The sequence below is a fragment of the Arvicanthis niloticus genome, chromosome 7, assembly GCF_011762505.2.
Source record: "Arvicanthis niloticus isolate mArvNil1 chromosome 7, mArvNil1.pat.X, whole genome shotgun sequence".
In the NCBI taxonomy this organism is placed as follows: Eukaryota; Metazoa; Chordata; class Mammalia; order Rodentia; family Muridae; genus Arvicanthis; species Arvicanthis niloticus.
In genome coordinates this window covers 22,454,213-22,474,180 of record NC_047664.1, presented here as the reverse complement: position 1 = coordinate 22,474,180, position 19,968 = coordinate 22,454,213, and the positions used below count along the sequence as shown (strand labels likewise).

Here is a 19,968-nt window from a genome sequence, read left to right as displayed (position 1 = left end):
GAACTGAGAAGACAGGACTTCCATAGGTTTCCTTGGAAGGGCTGTGTGAGGATTGGTAAAATTTTTTGTGGCCTGATCTTGAGAGCAAGCTTAGCGGTTGGTGGGAATTTTGTGCTCAGGAATTGGTGGGATTCTGTGTCTTGTTCCTGGCTTGGGTTTGGTGTCAAGTCAGGGTCAGGATGTTTTTCCTTTTACCCTGGTCCTTTTACCCTAAGCCCATGATTGGCAGCTTATAACTGCCTTTAACTGTAGCTCCAGGGATCCATCACTCTCTGCTGGCCTCAGCAGCACCTGCACACACGGCTCATGTACTCACAAACACAAACTCCTCCTCCCTCCTCCTCCTCCTCCTCCTCCTCCTCCTCTTCTTCCTCCTCCTCTTCTTCTTCCTCCTCCTCCTCCTCCTCCTCCTCCTCCTCCTCCTCCTCCTCCTCCTCCTCCTCCTCCTCCTCCTCCTTCTTTTTGTTTTTTTGAGACAGGGTTTCTCTGTGTAGCCCTGGCTGTCCTGGAACTCACTTTGTAGACCAGGCTGGCCTGGAACTCAGAAATCCGCCTGCCTCTGCCTCCCAAGTGCTGGGATTAAAGGCGAGCGCCACCACCGCCCGGCTCTTCCCCTTCTTCTTCTCTCTTTCTTCCCATGGTGACTTTCTTGGCCTCCTTCCTTGGGGGCCAGAGAACTCACCCAAGAAGCAGCTTTCCAATAAACCTGCATTTAATCTAATCTGGTTTGTATTGGCTCATTTCAGTGGCAGAGAAATAACTTATCAATAATGATGATGATGAAGATGTTTGTGTCTCCTTCAAATAAACCTGGATGAACAAATCCATTTGGCCCAGTTAAATGAGCCAACCCTAGCCCCACAGAGCCTTTCCCAGGACCATAATTTAGCTTTAAAGCATTTCCCGCCTTGTGTTTCCTGGAAGGCGAGCGAGTTCCAAAGCCCAAGTTGGCTTTGCTCCCCTTTGACAGACTTCTATTTTGGCAGGCTTTCTCTGGGGTGTGTGTGAGGGGCACTGAGCAGAGCCTTGCACTGGCTAGTAAGAGCTTTCTCTCGAACTGAGTCTCATCTCTAGCACCAAGGCTGTGCGTGTGGCCCCCGCCCCCCCCCATGTGTGTGTGTGTGTGTGTGTGAACGTGTGAGCGTGTGTGAGCGCGCGTGGTATTCCACAGCAGCCAGCTATCCTCAGAGCACAGAGCCTTCCTTCCCACTCCATTCTTTCTGTTCTCTCACGTTGTTGGGGCCCTTGCTTCCCTGTTGGCAGGTGAGCTGGGTATTTCTGTTATTTTTAGCTCCACCTTTCCCTGCAAACTGGCAGATTCTATCTCCTTTAGGAATCACCCCTCCTTTCTGTTCCTGGTAGACTGCCCCTGGACTGGACACACATGCTCTTACCATAAGGAATCTAGTTACTCTTTAACAGTTAGACGGATCCTTTTACCTGCAGGCTCCACACAGCTCCTGGGTGCTTGGCTCACCACAGGCTCCACACAGCTCCTGGGTGCTTGGCTCACCACAGGCTCCACACAGCTCCTGGGTGCTTGGCTCACCATCTCATATTCCTCCGCGTGGTGTTGCTTTGCTTGTTGCTGACTGGTCTACACTTTGTAGTAGGCAGGGGCTCCTCATGATCTCACCTAAACCCAGACATCTCTTACCTTAGCTCCCAAAGAACCTGGACCAGTAATCCTCAAGTCAGTGTGCACATTCTGAGTTAAGTGGCTTCTTCTCTCCAATTTCTATAATGATCAAAATTTCAGCCTTTTTTTTTTCTTTTTTTTTTTGGCTGACCTCATTCATACCAGTGACCTAGCTGAAAATACTGAAACCATTTTCTTCTATACCTTCACTCACCTCTTACCATTTTCTAAATGCCTGATTCATAACTGACTACTGATATATATGACAAGAATTCTCTCCTGTCGTGAAACTAGGCAATGTCCCCCCCTCCCCCACCCCCTTGCTAAGGTCCCATGACAGGGCGGGTGGTTACTGATAGGAGAGCAGAGGTAAAGCTGCAAAGGAAAATCTTTACCTAGTGGAGATGATGGCTCCCCACTAGCCACATGGATGGAGTCCCCTACCTTAGTCTTCCCCAGCACATACACTTTAGGCCCTCCCTGAGATCACTAGGCAACATGCAATTAGGGCAAAATTGCATACAAGGAGGTGGAGAGTGTCTGGATATTGGACACTTAGGCTGGAGTCCCAGGGCCCTCCCACTCCCTGCATCCATGAAGGCATGTCAAACAATGGAGAAGTCCAGTTGGGATGGTCTTTTCAAACAGGCATAGCTGAAGCATGGAGTTGGCTGCTGGTTTGCTCTGAGGGTAGTGCTATACAATCGTATACAATTTATATATAAGTGAATTACAATCTTAATTTTTTTAATGAACTTGTTGTGGTTATTGTTATTTTTGTGGTGGTGATAGCGTATGTATTTATGTACATATCACAGCATACCTGTGGTAGTCAGAGGTCAGCTATGAGGAACCAAATCTCTCTTTCCACTGTTAGATGGTTTGAGGAACAAACTCAGATTGCCAGGCTTTCACAGCAAGCGCCATTACCTATGAGCCATCTTGCCGGTACTAATTTATATTTTTTGGATGTATAGGACTGTGAGTTCTTTTGGTGATGTTAGGACTCAAGCCCAAGTGACCTGGGTTTAGATAAGCACACTATGAAGATACAGGCTATTTCCATCAAATCAAAGACATACATCCTTTGTGTCTCCTTTCAGAGAATCCCTTCCTCCCATCCCTCATTGCTGGCAGTCTTGAAGGCCACACCCTTTAAGTGACATTTTGCACTTTCCACTGCCGGCCTTGTCGATAGTCTCAGAAGTTTCTAACTGAATGGTAATCTCCTTAAAGAGAAAGAGTTGTAATCATACAATTTTATTTTTTTTTATTTTTATTTTTATTTTTTTTTTGTTTTTTTGAGACAGGGTTTGTCTGTGTAGCTCTGGCTGTCCTGTAGACCAGGCTGGCCTCGAACTCAGAAATTCTTCTACCTCTGCCTCCCAAGTTCTGGAATTAAAGGTGTGCGCCAATTTTATATTGTTTAAGCACACATTGCAAGTGCAGCCAGGCATGGTAGGGCATGCTAGAAATCACAGAACAGAGAGCTGAGGGGAGTTCGAAGCCATCCTCAGTTACACAGTGAATTTGCGGCCAGTCTGAGTTCCATGAGAACCTATTTCAAAATCGCAAAACAAACCTGCCCTTCTCCCCACAAACCCAGATCAAGGTCCACATACATTTATTATGTACTGGATCATATATATCTAAAAAAGAGAATGGGAATGAGGGAAAAAAAAAAAAGAAAAAGAAGGGAAAACCCAGAAGGGCTGGAGAGAGACTCAGTTGGTAAAGGTGGTTGTTGCTAAGTTTGGTATTCTGTCTAAGAATCCATTTGCTGAGACAATCAAGTCCTGAAACTTGCTCTCTGCCCTCACATGTGTGCCCTGACACGTATCACCATACACCTACATATCTCTGCCCTTCTCACAATTATTCCCTGACATGTACCCCCATATACCCACACACATCTCTGCCTTTCTCACATGTATTCCCTAACATGTACTTCATACACCCACACATCTCTGCTCTTACATGTAGGCCCTAATGCATACTCCCATACACCCACACATCTCTGTTCTCACGTGTGTGCCCTGCCATATACCCCCATACACCCACACATCTCTGCCCTCACATGCCCCTCCCCCCCATATACTCACACACAAAATAAATAAATGTGAAGAAGGAGGAAGAGGGAGGCGGCACTGGAGAGATAGTTCAGTGGTTAAAAGTAATCATTGCTCTTGCAGGAGATGAGAATTCTATTCCTAGGACCCTCTGTAACTTTAGCTCCAGAGGATCTAATGCCTTCTGGTTTTCCCTGGGTACCAACACACATGTGTAAATACCTACACACAGACGCAGACACATACATACATAAAAATAAATCTTTTTTTCCTTTTTAAAGAAAGAGCCAACCTTCCTAGGAGAGTCCTTCTGCTTTGTCTGTAATGCTGAGACTCAAACCCAAGCATCACTCATGACGTATCTGTGCTCAGTTGCTGACCATACCTCTATCCTGTAGAAAGGTTCTGACTCAACTACAGGGCAGTAGCAGAGTACATAGTATTTTAATGAATTATTCTGTGATTGTAAACAAATTTCATTTTTGAGGGAGTTTCATATGAAGCTTAGATTAGAACTCACTATGTAGCTCAGACTCTCCTTAGATTTCTATCAACCCACCTGTCTCAGCCTTTCTGGTGCTGGGATCACAAGTGTGAGCCACCAGTGTTTGGATTATTTTGAGTTATTAATCTGAACTATTGGTAAAAACTTAAACATAAAATATATTACAGTTTGCACCAGCAAAACTTGCTACAGGTATGTTTGGGGCCGGGGAGATGGCTTGGTGGGTAAAGTGTTGCATACATACTTTACCCGAGGATCCTCTGTCCCATGTGAAAGGCGGTGACAGACAATGCACTCGTGCTGGAGTACAGACACGTGTCAAGGAAGAACTGTGCTATAGACGTCACACTGGTCTGTTCGTCACTTAGGTTAAAGGTTACTAGAAGAGAATTTGTTGGGAGATGATTGTTAATGAAAGAAAGTTGAGCAAAGTTTACCTCCATGGAGACAGATAGATTAAAAAAAAAAAAAAAAAAAAAAAAAAAAAAAAACTCCATGGAGTTTTGGCGGTAGTATCTCTGTATGGTGGTACTACCCTCTGTAGTGTTTTCCTTTCAGAGAGTCTGCTTTCTATTTTAACCTTTATGCTTAAGCCTATATTAAAATACCATCAGCTGGGCAGTGGTGGCGCATGCCTTTAATCCCAGCACTTGGGAGGCAGAGGCAGGCGGATTTCTGAGTTCCAGGCCAGCCTGGTCTACAGAGTGAGTTCCAGGACACCCAGGGCTACACAGAGAAACCCTGTCTTGAAAAACAAAACAAAACAAAACAAAACAAAACAAAACAAAACAAACATATGAAATACCATCAATAAAACTCCAGCTTGGACTGGAGAGATGGCTTCTTCGGTAAGGGCACTTTTTGTTCTTGCTGAGGGCCCATGTTCAGTTCCCAATACCGACAACAACCAATTGTAATTCAAGTTTCAGAGTATCAAATGCTCTATTCTGGCCTCTGAGGCCAAGAGGCACATGCATTACACACATTCATACGTACAGGTAAGACATTCATATACAAACTCACAGAGAAGTACCTGTTTCTGCCTCCCAAGGGCTGCAACCAAAGGCATGCTTCACCATGTCTCGCTTAAATGATAAATCCTAAGACAAAACTAAACAACAATAACAACAAAATCTTTGCTTGAAAAATTGAGTTTGGGGACACCAGAGTGTTTATTCTGTGAAATGATCACAGGAAGTATAGTGGTCCAGGGTTGTAAAGACGTGTGGTACTTCATTCATCCCTGTAGGGTCATTTCAGAAGTTAACATGGAAAAGAACCCAGGAGGCAGAGGCCAGGGAAACACTGAGTTTGAGGCTAGCCTGGTCTACAGAGGGAGTTCTAGGACAGCCAGGGCTACACAAAGAAATCCTGTCTCAAAAAAACAAAAACCAAAACCCAAGCACCACCACTAACAACAACAACTCTGTATGTATGGTCTGATGAGGCTGTCAAGAAACATGGAGGAATTCCAGATGGATATGTAAAGATGTACTGAGTATATGGTTAGAGATGAGAACAGCTTCTTTTGCAATTTTGGTGTCACAGAAATTCAGAATTTAAAAGTAAATCTGCAGTTGTCCTCAGGAGATAATATTCTTGCTTAAGACAAGTTGGAAGATAAACTTTGGACAGTGTATTATACTATGCCCTTTGTAATAAATAACCCAAGATAATGTGTTAAAGTTTAGTGGAGATTTAAATTCCTGAGCTGATTAAAGTTAAGACCAGTAGGTCTAAAAAAAATGTATTAATATCAGCTCTGGAGTCCATAATGAAGAGTTTCATGCTTAAAAAAAAAAAAACCACTTATATTGCCCAATTTTGCAGATGGACATAGAATTAGTACTAATTAATAAAAAACAAACAGCAGCAGCAACAACAGCAAAAAAAAAAAAAAAAAAAAAAAAAAAACAAAAACTTTATAAACCAACCCAACCCCCAAAACCAATTCAACTTTAAGTCTAGGCCTCAAGTAGGAAGACTGGTTAAGGCTGACTTTAGCTTGTGTCTTAACAACACAATGCGGAGCCTTTAAAGGTTGGGAGGTCGAGACGGAGGAGCAGTTTCAGACAAGTAAATCTGGCTGTGTGTTCAAATGGACGGGGCAGAAGAGAGCCTAGAGTAGGGTCCACTTGCTGCTATTGCAACATCAAGTTGCTAGAGTAAAACGGTTAAAAACAAAATCAGAAAAGGAGTCGAGTGAGTGAGAAAGCGCAAGGTCTACAGAGGCCGCTTGAGTTTCCTGCTGTCCTTAGAGCAACCCCAGACCCTGATGATATTGGGCCCCCGGGGGTCTTGACAGAGCAGAACTCTTCAAGCGGTCCCCACCCCGCCTCACTCTGTCCCAGGGTTCCTGGGAGCCCCCTCCCCCTCCGCTGCGGCACCGCCCTCTGCCGGGTTCCTTCCTCCTCCCCTCCCGGTGGGGCACTGACTCGCCCAGCTGCCACGTCTCACTGATGACATCAACACAGCCCGGTCGGCCTTAGCCAATCCGCTAGGGGGAGTCCGAGTGAAGTCCTAGCCAGCAGGCCAGCGGGGAGGGGAGCAGGAAGGGCGGGGTGTGGGGTGAGGGAATCCGGACGGGGCGGGCGACAAGCTCGCAAGTGCGCATGCGTACAGGGCGCAGGGCCTAGTGGGAAGCTGAGTGCAGGCTGCCCTCGGCCCCGTCAGGCTGCCTAGCGCGCGGTGTACTCACGACTCTCTTTCCCAGCGTGCCCCGCGACGCTGCCGCCCTCTGGGCCGCGACAGGCCCCTTGGCCTAGGCTTCCCCAGTTCCTGGTTCGCCGGCGGCCATTTTGGGTGGAAGCGATCACTGAGTGGCGGCGGCTGCTGATTGTGTTCTAAGGGTCGGAGTAGGGTCGACGTTTGCTCTACCGGAACAGCTTAGCTCCTTCCTCCCCTTCCATTACCCGTGGCGCGGAGAGTTGGGGCGGCGGCTGCGTCAGCAAGGGCGGTGGCGGCGGCGGCAGCTGCAGTGACATGTCCAGCATGAATCCCGAATAGTGAGTGCAGGAGAGCCAGGGCGGGCCGGGTTGAGGGCGTCCGGCCTGGGGTGAAGACCGCCAGGAGGTTCGCTGCGCAGCCCTGGGAAGGTCGGCCGGGCGAACGAGATCGAGCAGCCCGAGGGCCCCATTGTCTGAAGGCCGAGGGCCGCAGCGGGGAGGGGTCGGGCCTCCGGGCCGGATCCGAGGCTCAGCCGGCGGGGAGCTAGGTACAGCGGCTGGGCGTTGGGGAATGGGCCTCGGACACCGGCCAGGAGGGGCGCGTCTCTGGAGGCAGTGACGGCTGGAGGAGGACTTGTTTTTAAGGGGAGGTAGGTGGGAGAGCTCTGCTAGAGGGCACTGTCAGACCCTGCGCCGGCTCTGCGGAGCTGTCAGCGTCGGCAGGGAGGAAACCAGCTTTACTTGTAAATCCCGAGCTTGTTAGAGCTCTCTCCCGGTTGGGTTTCAGGTAATATGGATGCTTCTTGGGACTGCGTGGGTTTGAGGGGAATGAGAAGATGGTGAGAAGCTATTTACAATGTTTAGTTTCCTTTTGGGCTTGTCTCCAGGAAGAGTTGTGTTAAGAATTGTGAAATGTGACCCTTCTAAAATCCTGGACATTTGTGAGATTTTTGTTTTAGGGGACACATGAGTCTCCCAGTCACCTTTTGTCTCCAGTAGGTTAACAACAGCAGCAACAACAAAACTGAACTAAAAATAAACGAGAGATGTCTTTCTGGTACCACCAAATTAAAGTACAAGTTTGCAGACAATTTTGAAAAGAAACGAATGGGGCCTTTGATGATAGAGCTGTAAGTTTTAGATTACCTGGTTGAATGCCTGTAGATAGGGAATGAGGTTCCATGACGTGTCATGAAAAGTTAATGCATTCCTTTTTCTTGCTTACTCAAGAAGTCACTCTAGCAGATGTGGCACACCTGGCACCTTTCATGGGACCTGTTCTTCTCTTTTCTTGGATAGACATTTGTTGGGCTTTCTCTTTGAACCTAAAATTCTCCTATGGTTTCCGTATATGAAAATAACTTGAAGAGATGTCATTTTTACTGTACTGTAGTGTCAGAAATCCTTAAGAGAGAGGGATGTTTTTTGTTTGTTTTTTAGTAAGAGAAATCAGTATTGTCCTAAAAGCTGGGCTTATTTGTTGCTTTGGTCAGTTACTGCTAAGTGTGTCCCCATGAAAGGGCCATCCGTCAGCTCAGCTGACTTGTCATGTGTGTGTCACATGGCTCTTGCAAAAGACCTTGTAAGTTCAAGTTTTCTAAGACTGTGGTTTAATACTGAAATGTTTCTTTCATTTGTGTTAAGCAGAAGTCTTAGTGTCTTGGTAGAATTTGACATATTTCCTCCTTATTGTGTGTATATGTGATTGCAGGTGCACCGGTGCCACCGTGCTTTCGTCAGAGGTCAGGGGACAACTTTTGGGAGCTTGTTCTTCCTTTGTGGCTTCAGGGAATTGAACTCAGATAAGCACTTTATCCACAGAGCTTTGTGGTTGGCCCAGGCTTTTGTACTTCTTTAAGAAGTTGGGAACAGTTCATCTGGTGACACACTTGCTGTGTTGGCAGCCCTTCTCCCAGGACAAAATTAGTTTAGTTAAGCAAAGTTGAATTGGGGTTCCTAGTTAGATTTTATGGAAACAGAAAAGAACATGGATTTGTTATATTAGGAAGGTTTCTAATTTCTATTTAAGATTCCTGTTCTATTTGAGAAGAGTCCTATATTTGTTACATATGTATTTAAATATTTTTGTTATGCTTCTCAAAATTCCTAATACTACAACCCTTCAATGCAGTTCTTCATGTTGTGGTGACCCCTACCCATACATTTCGTTGCTACTTCATAACTGTAATTTTGCTACTGTTATGAATTGCAGTGTAACTGTCTGATATGCAGGATATCTGATATGTGAGCTCTGTGTAAGGGTCCTTTGACTCCCCCCCAAAGGGATTGCCATTCACAGGTTAGAGATATCCCCTGGAGCTGGAGTTAGAGTACTTGTGACCAGCTGGTGTGGGTGTTGGGAATGGAAGTAGAGTTTTCTGCAAGAACAACACATATTCTTAACTACTAAGCCATCTCTCCAGCCCTTGTTATATGTATATATTATTTTAATTCTGTAAATGACAAAAATTTGATGTTACTTAGTCTTTGTTTCTCTTTTTATAAAGTAGTATAAAAAGTCATTTTTACTACCTATTAAGGTAGCAGTGTGGTTCGTGAGGAGATAAACATTTTTTTTTGGCCAGCTATCCAGATCATGCTGTAAGTAGTGCAAATCATTTTAAAGTAAGCTAGGACATAGGCGTGTGAGCCTTAGCCTCGAAGGGCCTGTAGGGCCTGTGACAGAACATACAAAATAGATCCCACACATGTCAAATACTAGGAGATACAGCATGGAGCAGAACAGTGTGATTTTAGGGTAGAGTCACTTGTTCTGGTTGGCTGTTGGGTTTTGGAAGACTGTTATAGAAGAGACATGTAAGAAAATTACCAGTGCACCAGTAAGGTAGTTCAGCAGACAAAGGCCTCTGCCACCTTTGTGGGTTCCATCCTTGGGACTTACATGGTGAAAGGTGACAATTGGCTCCTGCAGGCTGTTTTCTGGTCTCGTCACATGTGTCCCTCCCAATAATCTAAACATATAGTGTAAAAAATAAAGTTATTAGACAGAAGTGAGGCAGGGAAGACTTTTCAGGAGGGAAAAGGAAGAGGAATGGCTAATAAATAGCAAGACTAATAATTCTTTTTTTTCTTCCTCCCTTAGTTTTAAGACAAGATCTCATTGTGATGTAGTCTTGGCTCTCCTGAAACAAACACCCTGTGTAAATGACGCTGACTTTGTATGTGCAGCAGTCTTCCTGTTTCTGCCTCCCAAGTGCTGACAGTACAGATACGAGTCACCATGCCCTGAATGGATAATCATTTAGTCATTCTTTCTTTTTGAGTTCTCAAGTATGCCAGTATCTGGCTTATATTTTCATTCTAGACTATGTAATAAATTGTCCAGGAGTTTGAGGAAAGGATTTATGAAACTTCCTTAAGGTTAGAGGTGATGATAGATATTTTATTACTATCACAAGTACAAGTAATATATCAATAATGATTAAGTTATAATTTGTCTCATGTGTTCTCTCTTTCTCTTTGTGTGTGTTTATGATCTGAAGAAAAACTAATTAGAAAAACTAATTTGGTAGAAACAAAAAAACCTGTTATCTTTATGTCAGAAATGAAGGTAATGTCTGAGTCACTTGCATTTAACTGAAAGTGTGATCTGAACTGTGGTAAAGTATATGGAAGGGTCAAAACTTTTTTTTTCCTGGAGATCTGAAGAAAGCTTTGACTTTTTCCACTTATTGTATGTTTGGAGAGGGGCACATGACTGCTACAGTCAGTGTGTGGAGGTCAGAGTGCAACTTGCAGAAATCAGTTCTCTCTGTCTACTCTTAGGGCGCTGGGAATCATACTGTCTTTAGTCTTGGCTATAGGCACTGAGATATGTTGCTGGCCCAAGACTTGATTTTCAGAACTAGGTAGTAAAGCAGGCAGTGATTATTCCAACACACTGACTGAAAATATTGAACAGTGCTAGGGGTGTAGAAGCTTGTACTCTTGAGCACTTGAGGCAGTGGCAGGAGGGTCACTGGAGGTTCCAGGCCACCCCAGGCCACTAATGTAGAATAATGAAGTCCAGACTGTCAACAGCTCTATAGAGATTTTGTCTTGAAAGAGAGATAGACAGACATAAACACAGACTTAATATTAGTCTCTTACATGAAGTAGTTGTCCTAATCTATTAGCTTCTACGAAAATTTTACTTATTTTTTATCATGAGACAGAGGATCCCAACCTGGCCTCAAGCTCACTTTATAACTGACGATGACCTTCAACTTCTGATCCTGTCTCTACCTGCTGAGTGCTGAAATGTGAGGTGCTGGCAGTTGAACCTATAGCTTTGTGTGTTAAAGGCTACCATTCTACCAGCTGAGCTCTAGCACTGGCCTTAAACTTCACTGTGTGCATATGTGTACTCGAAGATGAACATGTATGAGTGCTGGGCGTATGTGTATGCATGTGTGCATGTATTTGGTGGTCAAAGGTCAACCTTGGTTTCATTTATTAGAAGCTGTTCATTTTATTTATTTTTACCTTTTATTATTTTTATGTGTGTGAGTATTTCCCCTTATTGTGTGCATGCAGTGCCCTAAGAGGTCAGAAGAGGCCGTCTGAATTATTACAGACAGTTGTGGCCTCTCATGTGGTTGCTGGGAACCATGCTAGGGTCTTCTGGAAGGACAACCAGTGGTTTTAACCATTGAACCACGTTTCCAGCCCCTATTTATTTATTTTCTTGAGACAAGGTTTCTCACTGGAACCTGGAATTCACAGAAATGGTTAGGATGCCTGGCCAGCTAGCTTCAGGGATTGCCCTATGTATACTTGTCTGTTGCTGAAATGACAGGTTTGAGATACCACACCATTTTTGTTTGTTTGTTTTGTTTTTTAAATAAAGTGGGTGCTTGTGATCTAACTGATCCCCATGTTTGCCACACACATAATGAAGCATCTCCTAGCCACCAAAGTTTAAAGACTTTTTAATAGAGCCAGGTGGTGATGGTGCAAGACTTTAATCCCAGAGCTTGAAATTTTTATTTTATTTACTCTCTCTCTCTCTCCCTCCCTCCCTCCCTCTCCCCCCCCTCTCTCTCTGTGTGTGTGTGTGTGTGCGCGCGCGCGCATGTAGGACAGCCTGTAAGAGTAGCCTGTAAGAGTAAGTTTTCTTATACCATGTGAGCCCTAAGGATTAACCTGAAGTCATCAGGCTTGTTTATTAATTAAAGTGACAAAATAGCATACATAGTATGGTGGCTCATCATGTGATTCCAATACTTGGGAGCAGGAGGATTGCCTGAAGTTTGAGGCCACCTGGGCTGGGCTACATAGTGAATTACAGACCAGCCTGGGCTTTGTTTTAAAAAGCTAAACCGATCCAAACCTCACTGTGTAGATGAGAATGACTGAATACCCATTTCCAAGATGCTCAGATTAAAAGTGAGCAGCCTTCCCTGAGCTTGTGCAGAGCAGTTTAATGATGGTGATCTTTTCTTCCCATCTCTCCTCCACTTTAAAATGAGATTCCAGATTCCCTGAAAATGTTAGCAGTCTTTCAGACTTTGCTTTTCTGAAATAGTTAGAGCTGTTTCAATTAAGTGCCTCTTCCTTTTAAGCATTTGATAATAAAATTGGGCCAATCAGTTATCTGTGTGACAGTGTATTAATATCATTCCTGGCTTTCATGTAGCTTTCATTAGTGTTGCTCTTTATTTTTACTGCTTTGTTTGTGAGTGTGTATGTGACTGGTAATCAAATCCAGTACTTGCACAGAGGCAGATGGCCTCTGTCATTCTATACTCCAACCGTTGGAGAGAAATTGGAAGAAGAAAAGTAATTAGAACGCTTACTCTGTAGAATGTGATTTTTGAGTGTCTAGAGCATCACTCTCTGTAATTGTCAGGTAGACAGGCAGCTGTTTGGAATCTTTACAAAATGTTCAGGCTGAAAATCTCTGTACCCAGGAGATTTTCTAATTTTTTTGTAATCAGGAGTTTAAAGCCAGTCTTGGTCCCAGGGCAGCCTGGCCAACAGACTTGTCTCAGAGAAAGAGTAGGAGGAAAGGAGAGAAAAGAAAACCTGAGTGCCTTTAGTGAGCTATTTTAGATGTGACTTACTTTGTATTACTCTCTGCTTTAATCTCACATTGGAGTTACTTAATAAGAGATATTGGCAAAATTTTCCCTCTGTCTTTTAAGGAGAAGGGAGTGGTCCAGTAAAGTCTCCCAATACGAAAGTAAGTATATCGGGCTGGGGAAGACACGCTGATTAAAAGCATTGGCTGTTCTTACAGAGGACTCAGTTCAGTTCACAGCACCCACATGGATGTTCTAGAGGATGCAGGTTCAATTCCCATAATTCTAGTTCCAGGGGATTCAACTCCCTTTTCTAGCTTCTTCTGACACCGGGCATCCATTAGACACAGACAAATATGAAGGAAAAACCTCTTCTTGTTTTCCTGTAGAGGCTGAAGAGGCTGAAATAAATTGCTACTTTGGTACTATAACGTGGTTAAATTTTTTTAAATTTAGTATTTATGTTTATAGGTGTTTTCCCTTCATATTTGTCTGTACCTAATGGATGCCTGGTGTCAGAGGAAGATAGAAAAGGGAGTTGAATCCCCTGGAACTGGAATTTTGGGAATTGAACCTGCATCCTCTAGAACATTCTGCATCCAGTGCTCTTAAATGCTGGGCTATCTCTTCAGCACCCCTAGAATATAGGAAAAAAAAAAAAAAAACAAACCTGTGCCAACAGGGATTGAATTTATGGCCTCCAAGTGCATCCCCCCCAATCCTAAAATTTTTAAATTTGAGCCAGATAACATTTAGATAAATACCTACTTTAAATATTCATTGAGAAGTTTTTTTTTAATTCTGATTTTTTTAAAGATTTATTTATTTTATGCATATAAGTACACCCTTTCAGTCTTCAGACACACCAGAAGAGGGCATCAGATCCCATTACAGATAGTTGTGAGCCACCATGTGATTGCTGGGAATTGAACTCAGGACCTCTGGAAGAGCAGTCTGTGCTCTTAACTGCTGAGCCATCTCTCCAGCCCAGAGAAGTTTTTATTATACACACACACACACACACACACACACACACACTTACACACTTACACTTTAAAAAAGATTTATTTTTATTTTATGTGTATTGGTCTGTAGGAAGGTGTCATATCTGCTGGAGCTGGAGTTCCAGGCAGCAGTGAGCTGTCACGTGAGCTGTCATGTAGGTGCTGTGAATTGAACTGAGTCCCCTGTAAGAAACAGGCAGTGCTCTTAATCAGTGAGTCTCCAGCCCGATAGATCCACGTTTGTGTCGGGAACTTTACCTTACTAGATCATCTCCATGCTAGGCATATACTCCACCACTGAGCTTTCTCCAGCTTTTATTTCAACATAGGGTCAGAAGGGGAGTTCAGGCTGGCCTTGAGCTCCCTCTGTAGTTGGGTAGGCCTTGAACTGTGATCCTTCTGTTTTAGCTTTCTAGGTAACTTTAGATTAAATGCCTGCCACCAGGCTCCAATGGAGAGATTTGAAAACAGGAAAGAGGGTGTTTGAGTAGGGACTAATGACATGTTCCTGTACTCTTAGAGTGGGCAGAGGAAGTTTGGGAGTCTTAGGTACATAGTTCTGACAAGAAGGGTTTGTGAAGTTTATATGGTGGTCCATGCCTCTAATTCTAGGCTACTGAGAAGGCTGAGGCTGAATTGTAAATTCCAGTTCTAAGTCTTAAATGTAGAGATGCATCAGCCACAGAATATGAAATCTATAGTTAGGTCTAAGTGGCCTTTGACCTCTTTTAAATACTGTGTGGGTTAGTCTTTTAAAAGTTTCCTGAGTGTTTAAGTTAATGTATCAGTTCTGTTTTTCTCTTTCTTGTCTGTTGGATGTTTTTTATTGGGAACTTAGAAGTTGTGAAGTCTTTCTGAGAGTGAAAAGCCTTGGAAGCCCTTGCACTCTTGAACTCAGAGCAGCTATGAGCACTTACGCAAGACCTTCCCAAGATTGAACTATTGACTTCCTGTCAAGTATTAGAAAGAGGTTCTCCAACACAGCCTCCTGAGAATCTTCAGGAGCTAATGTTTGCTGGAGGAGGGAGATAACGTTTTTTCCTCAGTGGTGTAGCCACTGGCAAGGTGCCTGTGCTCCTGTAAACGCCTTAATGAAATTCCTTGCCACCCCTGCCTCCCATGGAAGTAGAGGGAGGATTAGTTGAAGAGGATCAGTGACCCTTGGGATAGGACAGGAGAGGACCATGTGAGTATGACTAAGATAGATATGAAACCCATATTAAAATTCATAATGTATAATTAATGGATGCTAATAAGTATTTTTGAAAAAGCCTCAGTTCCAAAGACTTAGTGTCAAAGTTGTATTCACAGTTTCATGTAAAGAAAAGGACTGATCTGGCTAGATTGGCTGGCAAGAAGCCACATGATCCTTAGCTCTCCCCACTGTAGGGATTACAAGTGTGCTGTGCTCTGCCCAGCTGTTTTTGTTTGTTTGGTTTGGTGTTTTTGTTTGTTTGTTTGTTTCCTTTTTTTCCTTTTGTTTTTTCAAAACAAGTTTTCTCTGTGTAGAAACTGTCCTGAAACTTGTTTTATAGACCACTAGGCTGGCCTCAAATCCAGAGCTTCCCAAGTGCTGAGATTAAAGGCATGAGCCTCCACCATCTGGCTGTTTTTTATTTTTTAATTGAAATTTTTGAAATTCTGATTCATTACTGATGTTCTTTTTTGGTCTAGGATTCAATCCAGATTACGGTGCTCTATTTATATCACATTAATTACCTTTGTTCTGAGGTCTCTCCTGTTTCATGGTCTGGCACTTGTTAGGGTTTTTGTCTTTTTGAGATGAGATCTTGCTTATGTAGCCATTGTTGCCCTGAAGCAGACTAGAAACTTGTAGGAGAGCATTCTTTTGCTGTCTCCAGAGTGTAGGCATGTGCTACTATGCTTGGCTTAATGGTTTTAACAGTTATTTATTCTTTCTTTGTTCCTTTTTTTCCCTCCTCCCCTTCTCCTCTCCCCCTCCTCCCCTTCTCCTCTCCCCCCTCCTCCCCTTCCTCCTCTCCCCCTCCTCCCCTTCTCCTCTCCCCCCTCCTCTCCTTCCTCCTCTCCCCCCTCCTCTCCTTCCTCCTCTCCCTCCTCCTCTTCCTCCTCCTTTTTTTTTTTTTTTTTATTCCCTGTCTGAGACAGGGTTTCTCTGTGTAGCTCTGGCTGTTCTGGAACTCATTCTGTAGACCAGACTGGCCTTGAACTCACAGAGATCCTTCTGCCTTTGCTTCCTGAGTGCTGGAATTAAAGGCATGTGCCAGCATCGCCTGGTCAACAATTATTATTTGAGACAGGTTCCTCTTTTTAAAATTTATTTTTTTTTATTTATCTGTTTTTTATGTGGATGGATGTGTTTCCTGCACACACATCTATATCATGTGTATGGCTGGTGTCCATTGAGGCCAGAAAAGTTGAATCTCCTGGAAGTGGTTATTGATAGTTGTGAGTTGCAGTGTAGGTACTGGGAATTGAACCCAGGTCTTCTGGTACAGCAGCCAATGCTCTTAACCCTTAGCCACTAAGCCATCTCTCCAGCCCCATAAGCTTACTTTATGTTTTTAGTTTATCTGTATATATGTGTATCTGTGTGGGAGTGTTTGAATGTTAATACAGGTGCTTGTGGAAGACCGAGGCATGGGATCTCCCTGGAGCTGTCATTACATCCAGGTGGTTGTGAGCCAAATTCAAATTCTCTGAAAGAGCAGTATGTACTATTAATTCGGAGCCATTTCTCTAGCCCCAAGATAGGTTTCTTACACTCAGGGCTGGCCTTAACCTCACAATTGAGCTGAGTATGCCCTTGAGTTTATGGTCCTCCTTTGTCTTCTACAGGCTAGGATTACAGCATGGACATGTGCTTTTGGGCTGGGTTTCTGTGGTACTGGTGATTAGACCCAGGGCTTCATGTATGCTAAGCAGGCATTCGTCCTACTGAGCTATCCTCAGCCCTGCTCTGGATATCTTTGAAGTGTGCTTAGACCGCCTCTTTACATTTGTCTGTTGCTTTATTTTTCTTTTTTAAAGATTTTGTTTATATTTATTTTATGTGTATGTTGTGTTCCTGATGTCAGCACAGGCCAGAAGAGAGTGTTGGATCCCCTAGAAGTGGAGTTATAGATTATTGTGATCTGCCATGTAGCTGCTGGGAACAGAGCCTTAGTTTTCTGCAAGAACAGTCACTGCTGGGCCACCTTCCAACCACACCCACTTCCCCTTTTTTGAGTTAGAGTCTTACTGCGTAGCCCTTTCTGATCTGGAGCTAACTAGGTTGCCTTTATCTTATATTGATCGTTGTCTCTGCTTCTCAGGTGTTGGAATTACAAGTGTAATGAATTCATCTGATTAATTTATAACTAGATTAAGGTTCTAGATTTTGGGGAAATGCCACAGAAGTCAGTGCTCTCTCTGTTCATTGCATTGTATCAGAAGTCTTATGATAACTAGAATGGTATTTTACTCATCATTCTGATGATGCTATTACTGGAACATTGTTGTATTTATAACTGGAAATGACTTTAACTTGGAGACCTGCTTGTGCCCTTTAACACTAGTGCCCTTCTAAAGCACCTGTCCCCCTTTCTCTTTTATTAGACACTGAACAGATTTTTAGTGTTCAGCACAGCTCCATCTCCCAGGGAAGAAGGGTTTAAAGCAATTATTGGATAGAGAATGCTAAAACCAGCAGTGTAATGCCAGGTGTGCTGCATGGCTGTAAAACCAGATCTTGGGTAGTGTGGGTGATCAAGAGTTCTTGGGCAGCCTTTACTTCATTTGGAGTCAGAGGCCAGCCTGGGCTACATAAGATCCTGTTTCATAAGAAGTTCCTCCCAAACAACCAAAAACCCACCAGTGCAGTAAATACTTGGGAGGATATAATTTGAAGCCACATAAATACCTTATTTTTCCTCTTAAGTTCTACCTACTAATTTTAACTTTGCCTGCAGGTTTTCCTCTTGGTGATCTACTTGTTTTCTGTTTTCCTTCTGTATGTGCATGGAAATTCTATAAGGAAGAGTTGGTTCTCCAATTTATTTAGTTAACCATTTATGCCACAGTGGAACATAGTATATATTTATTATTTGAGTTATAATACAAAATGTGGTTATATGTATTTTGTGGCTCAAATTTTTCTGGTTTTGCCTTTGAGAGAGCCTTAAAGTTTGCTCTTGTATCTTTTTTAAAAACTTGAGTAAAGATGATTATAAATTATCTTTTCTCATGCCACTGTTTTCCTAGTAAAGCTTATGGTTAGAGTAAAGCTTATGGTTTAAGAACTAGGCTCTTTAATATTACCTCTAGTTTTGGTTGCTGGCTGTGGTTTTGTTTTGCTGTCTTGAGACAACAGAGTCTCCAAGGTAACCCAAGCTGCCCTTGAACTGGTGGCAGTCTTCTTACCTCAGCCTCCAGAGTGCCAGATTATAGGCAGATACCACCAACCCCAGCTTCTGTAATGGCTTTGAATTACTTGAAACTCCATGCTCAAAAATAACATTTGCAAAATTTTAGAATATGTTAAGTTAAATGATTTTTTAAAAGGTCAATGCTATAGCCAGTAACAGTGTTTATGTATCTTCCATCCTTGTCATTGTGCTGAATAAACCAGAGGAGTTGACCTTTAAGCAGTGATACTGGGCTGGAGAGATTGGTTAAGAATACTGACTGTTCTTCCAGAGGTTTTGACTTCAATTCCCAGCAACCACATGGTGGCTCACAACTATCTGCAATGCCCTCTGGTGTGTCTGACGACAGCCACAGCATACTCATTTGTGTGTGTGTGTGTGTGTGTGTTTTGTTTTGCATGTATGCCCGTTCACCATGTACATGCAGTGGTGTCCTGGAGTCCAGAAGGTGCAGAAGGTGTCAGATCCTCTGGGCCTGGAATTACATGTGTGTGTGTGTGTGTGTGTGTGTGTGTGTGTGTGTGTGTATGTGTATATATATATATATATATATATATATATATATATATATATATATGAATGAATAAAATAAATAGTTCTTTTAAAAAAAAAAGCAGTGACACCTCAGGCATCATTGGTGGTCTAATTCAGTCTTTTATTGTAACAGGACTCAGGACAGTTGGCGGAGGGTATGCTTGTTCAGACAATGTCAAATTGGAAATCTCAAATTTGGCAACTTGTCTGTGTTTCTTTCTTTTTGATTTGTAAAAGACCTGGACATGAAATTTAGGGTCTGGCGTGTGTTAGGCAAATACTCTGTTGTACATGTACAGCCCTCCTTTACTGATGAACACATTTTAGTGTGTGTGTGTGTGTTTTGTTTTGCATATATGCTTGTTCACCATGCACATGCAGTGTCCTGTAGTCCAGAAGGTGTCAGATCCTCTGGGACTGGAGTTACATGGTTGTGAGCTGCCACGTGGATGCTGAGCATCTAACCTAGGGCCTCTGGAACAGCAGCCAGTGCTCTTAACACTGAGCCACCTCAAGTGCTGAGACTTTTTGTTTGTTTGTTTTAAACATAGGGTCTCGTGGATTTCAGGCTGGTCTAGACTCTTCTGATCTTCCTGCCTTCACCTCCCAAGTGCAGGAATTACAGGCATGTGGAACTATGTACAATGTACTAGGGATTGAATGTAGAGTATCATGTGTGATAGATATGTGTTCTCCCAACTGAGCTATTGTGACCCCAGCCCTGATTTATTTTAAAATTTTATTTTCTTCTGTGACCTCCGTTTTATTGCTGACCAGCAATTTAGATTTATTCTTTTAATTCTTTTGCTCAGATATATTTAGGAGTAAGTATACTGTGGTAATTTGGTAAAATCAAAAGGATGTTTAATAGTACATACTGCTCTGCAAATAGAGATAGGTAACAGTTTATGAATAGTCACAAAGATAATTATCTCTAAAAGTTGTATATCTTATATTGAAATTATACTTTCTTTAATAAAAAATAATTTCAATGGATAAATGGTTTTTAAAAATTCAGTCACAAAGCTAAAAATGAAGTGTACCTTCTGAAAATATGAAGTTTTGATTTTTGGGGTGTGCTCTTTTTGAAAGTGCTTAGACTATGGGAGTAGTCAGACTTAGGAAGGACAGAGAGAGTCCTTT

General features: G+C 43.0%; 1 protein-coding gene across 1 annotated transcript in view; it reads left to right on the top strand.

Moving 5' to 3' along the window:
• Positions 1 to 6,776: 6,776 nt before the first annotated feature.
• Positions 6,777 to 19,968, top strand: part of Rab1a (RAB1A, member RAS oncogene family) — a 27,254-nt gene continuing 14,062 nt past the window's right edge. Inside the window, exon 1 of the mRNA XM_034508480.2 lies at positions 6,777 to 7,218. Coding sequence (XP_034364371.1) covers positions 7,196 to 7,218 — 23 coding nt within the window. The 5' untranslated portion in view covers positions 6,777 to 7,195. The remainder of the gene's footprint in view (positions 7,219 to 19,968) is intronic.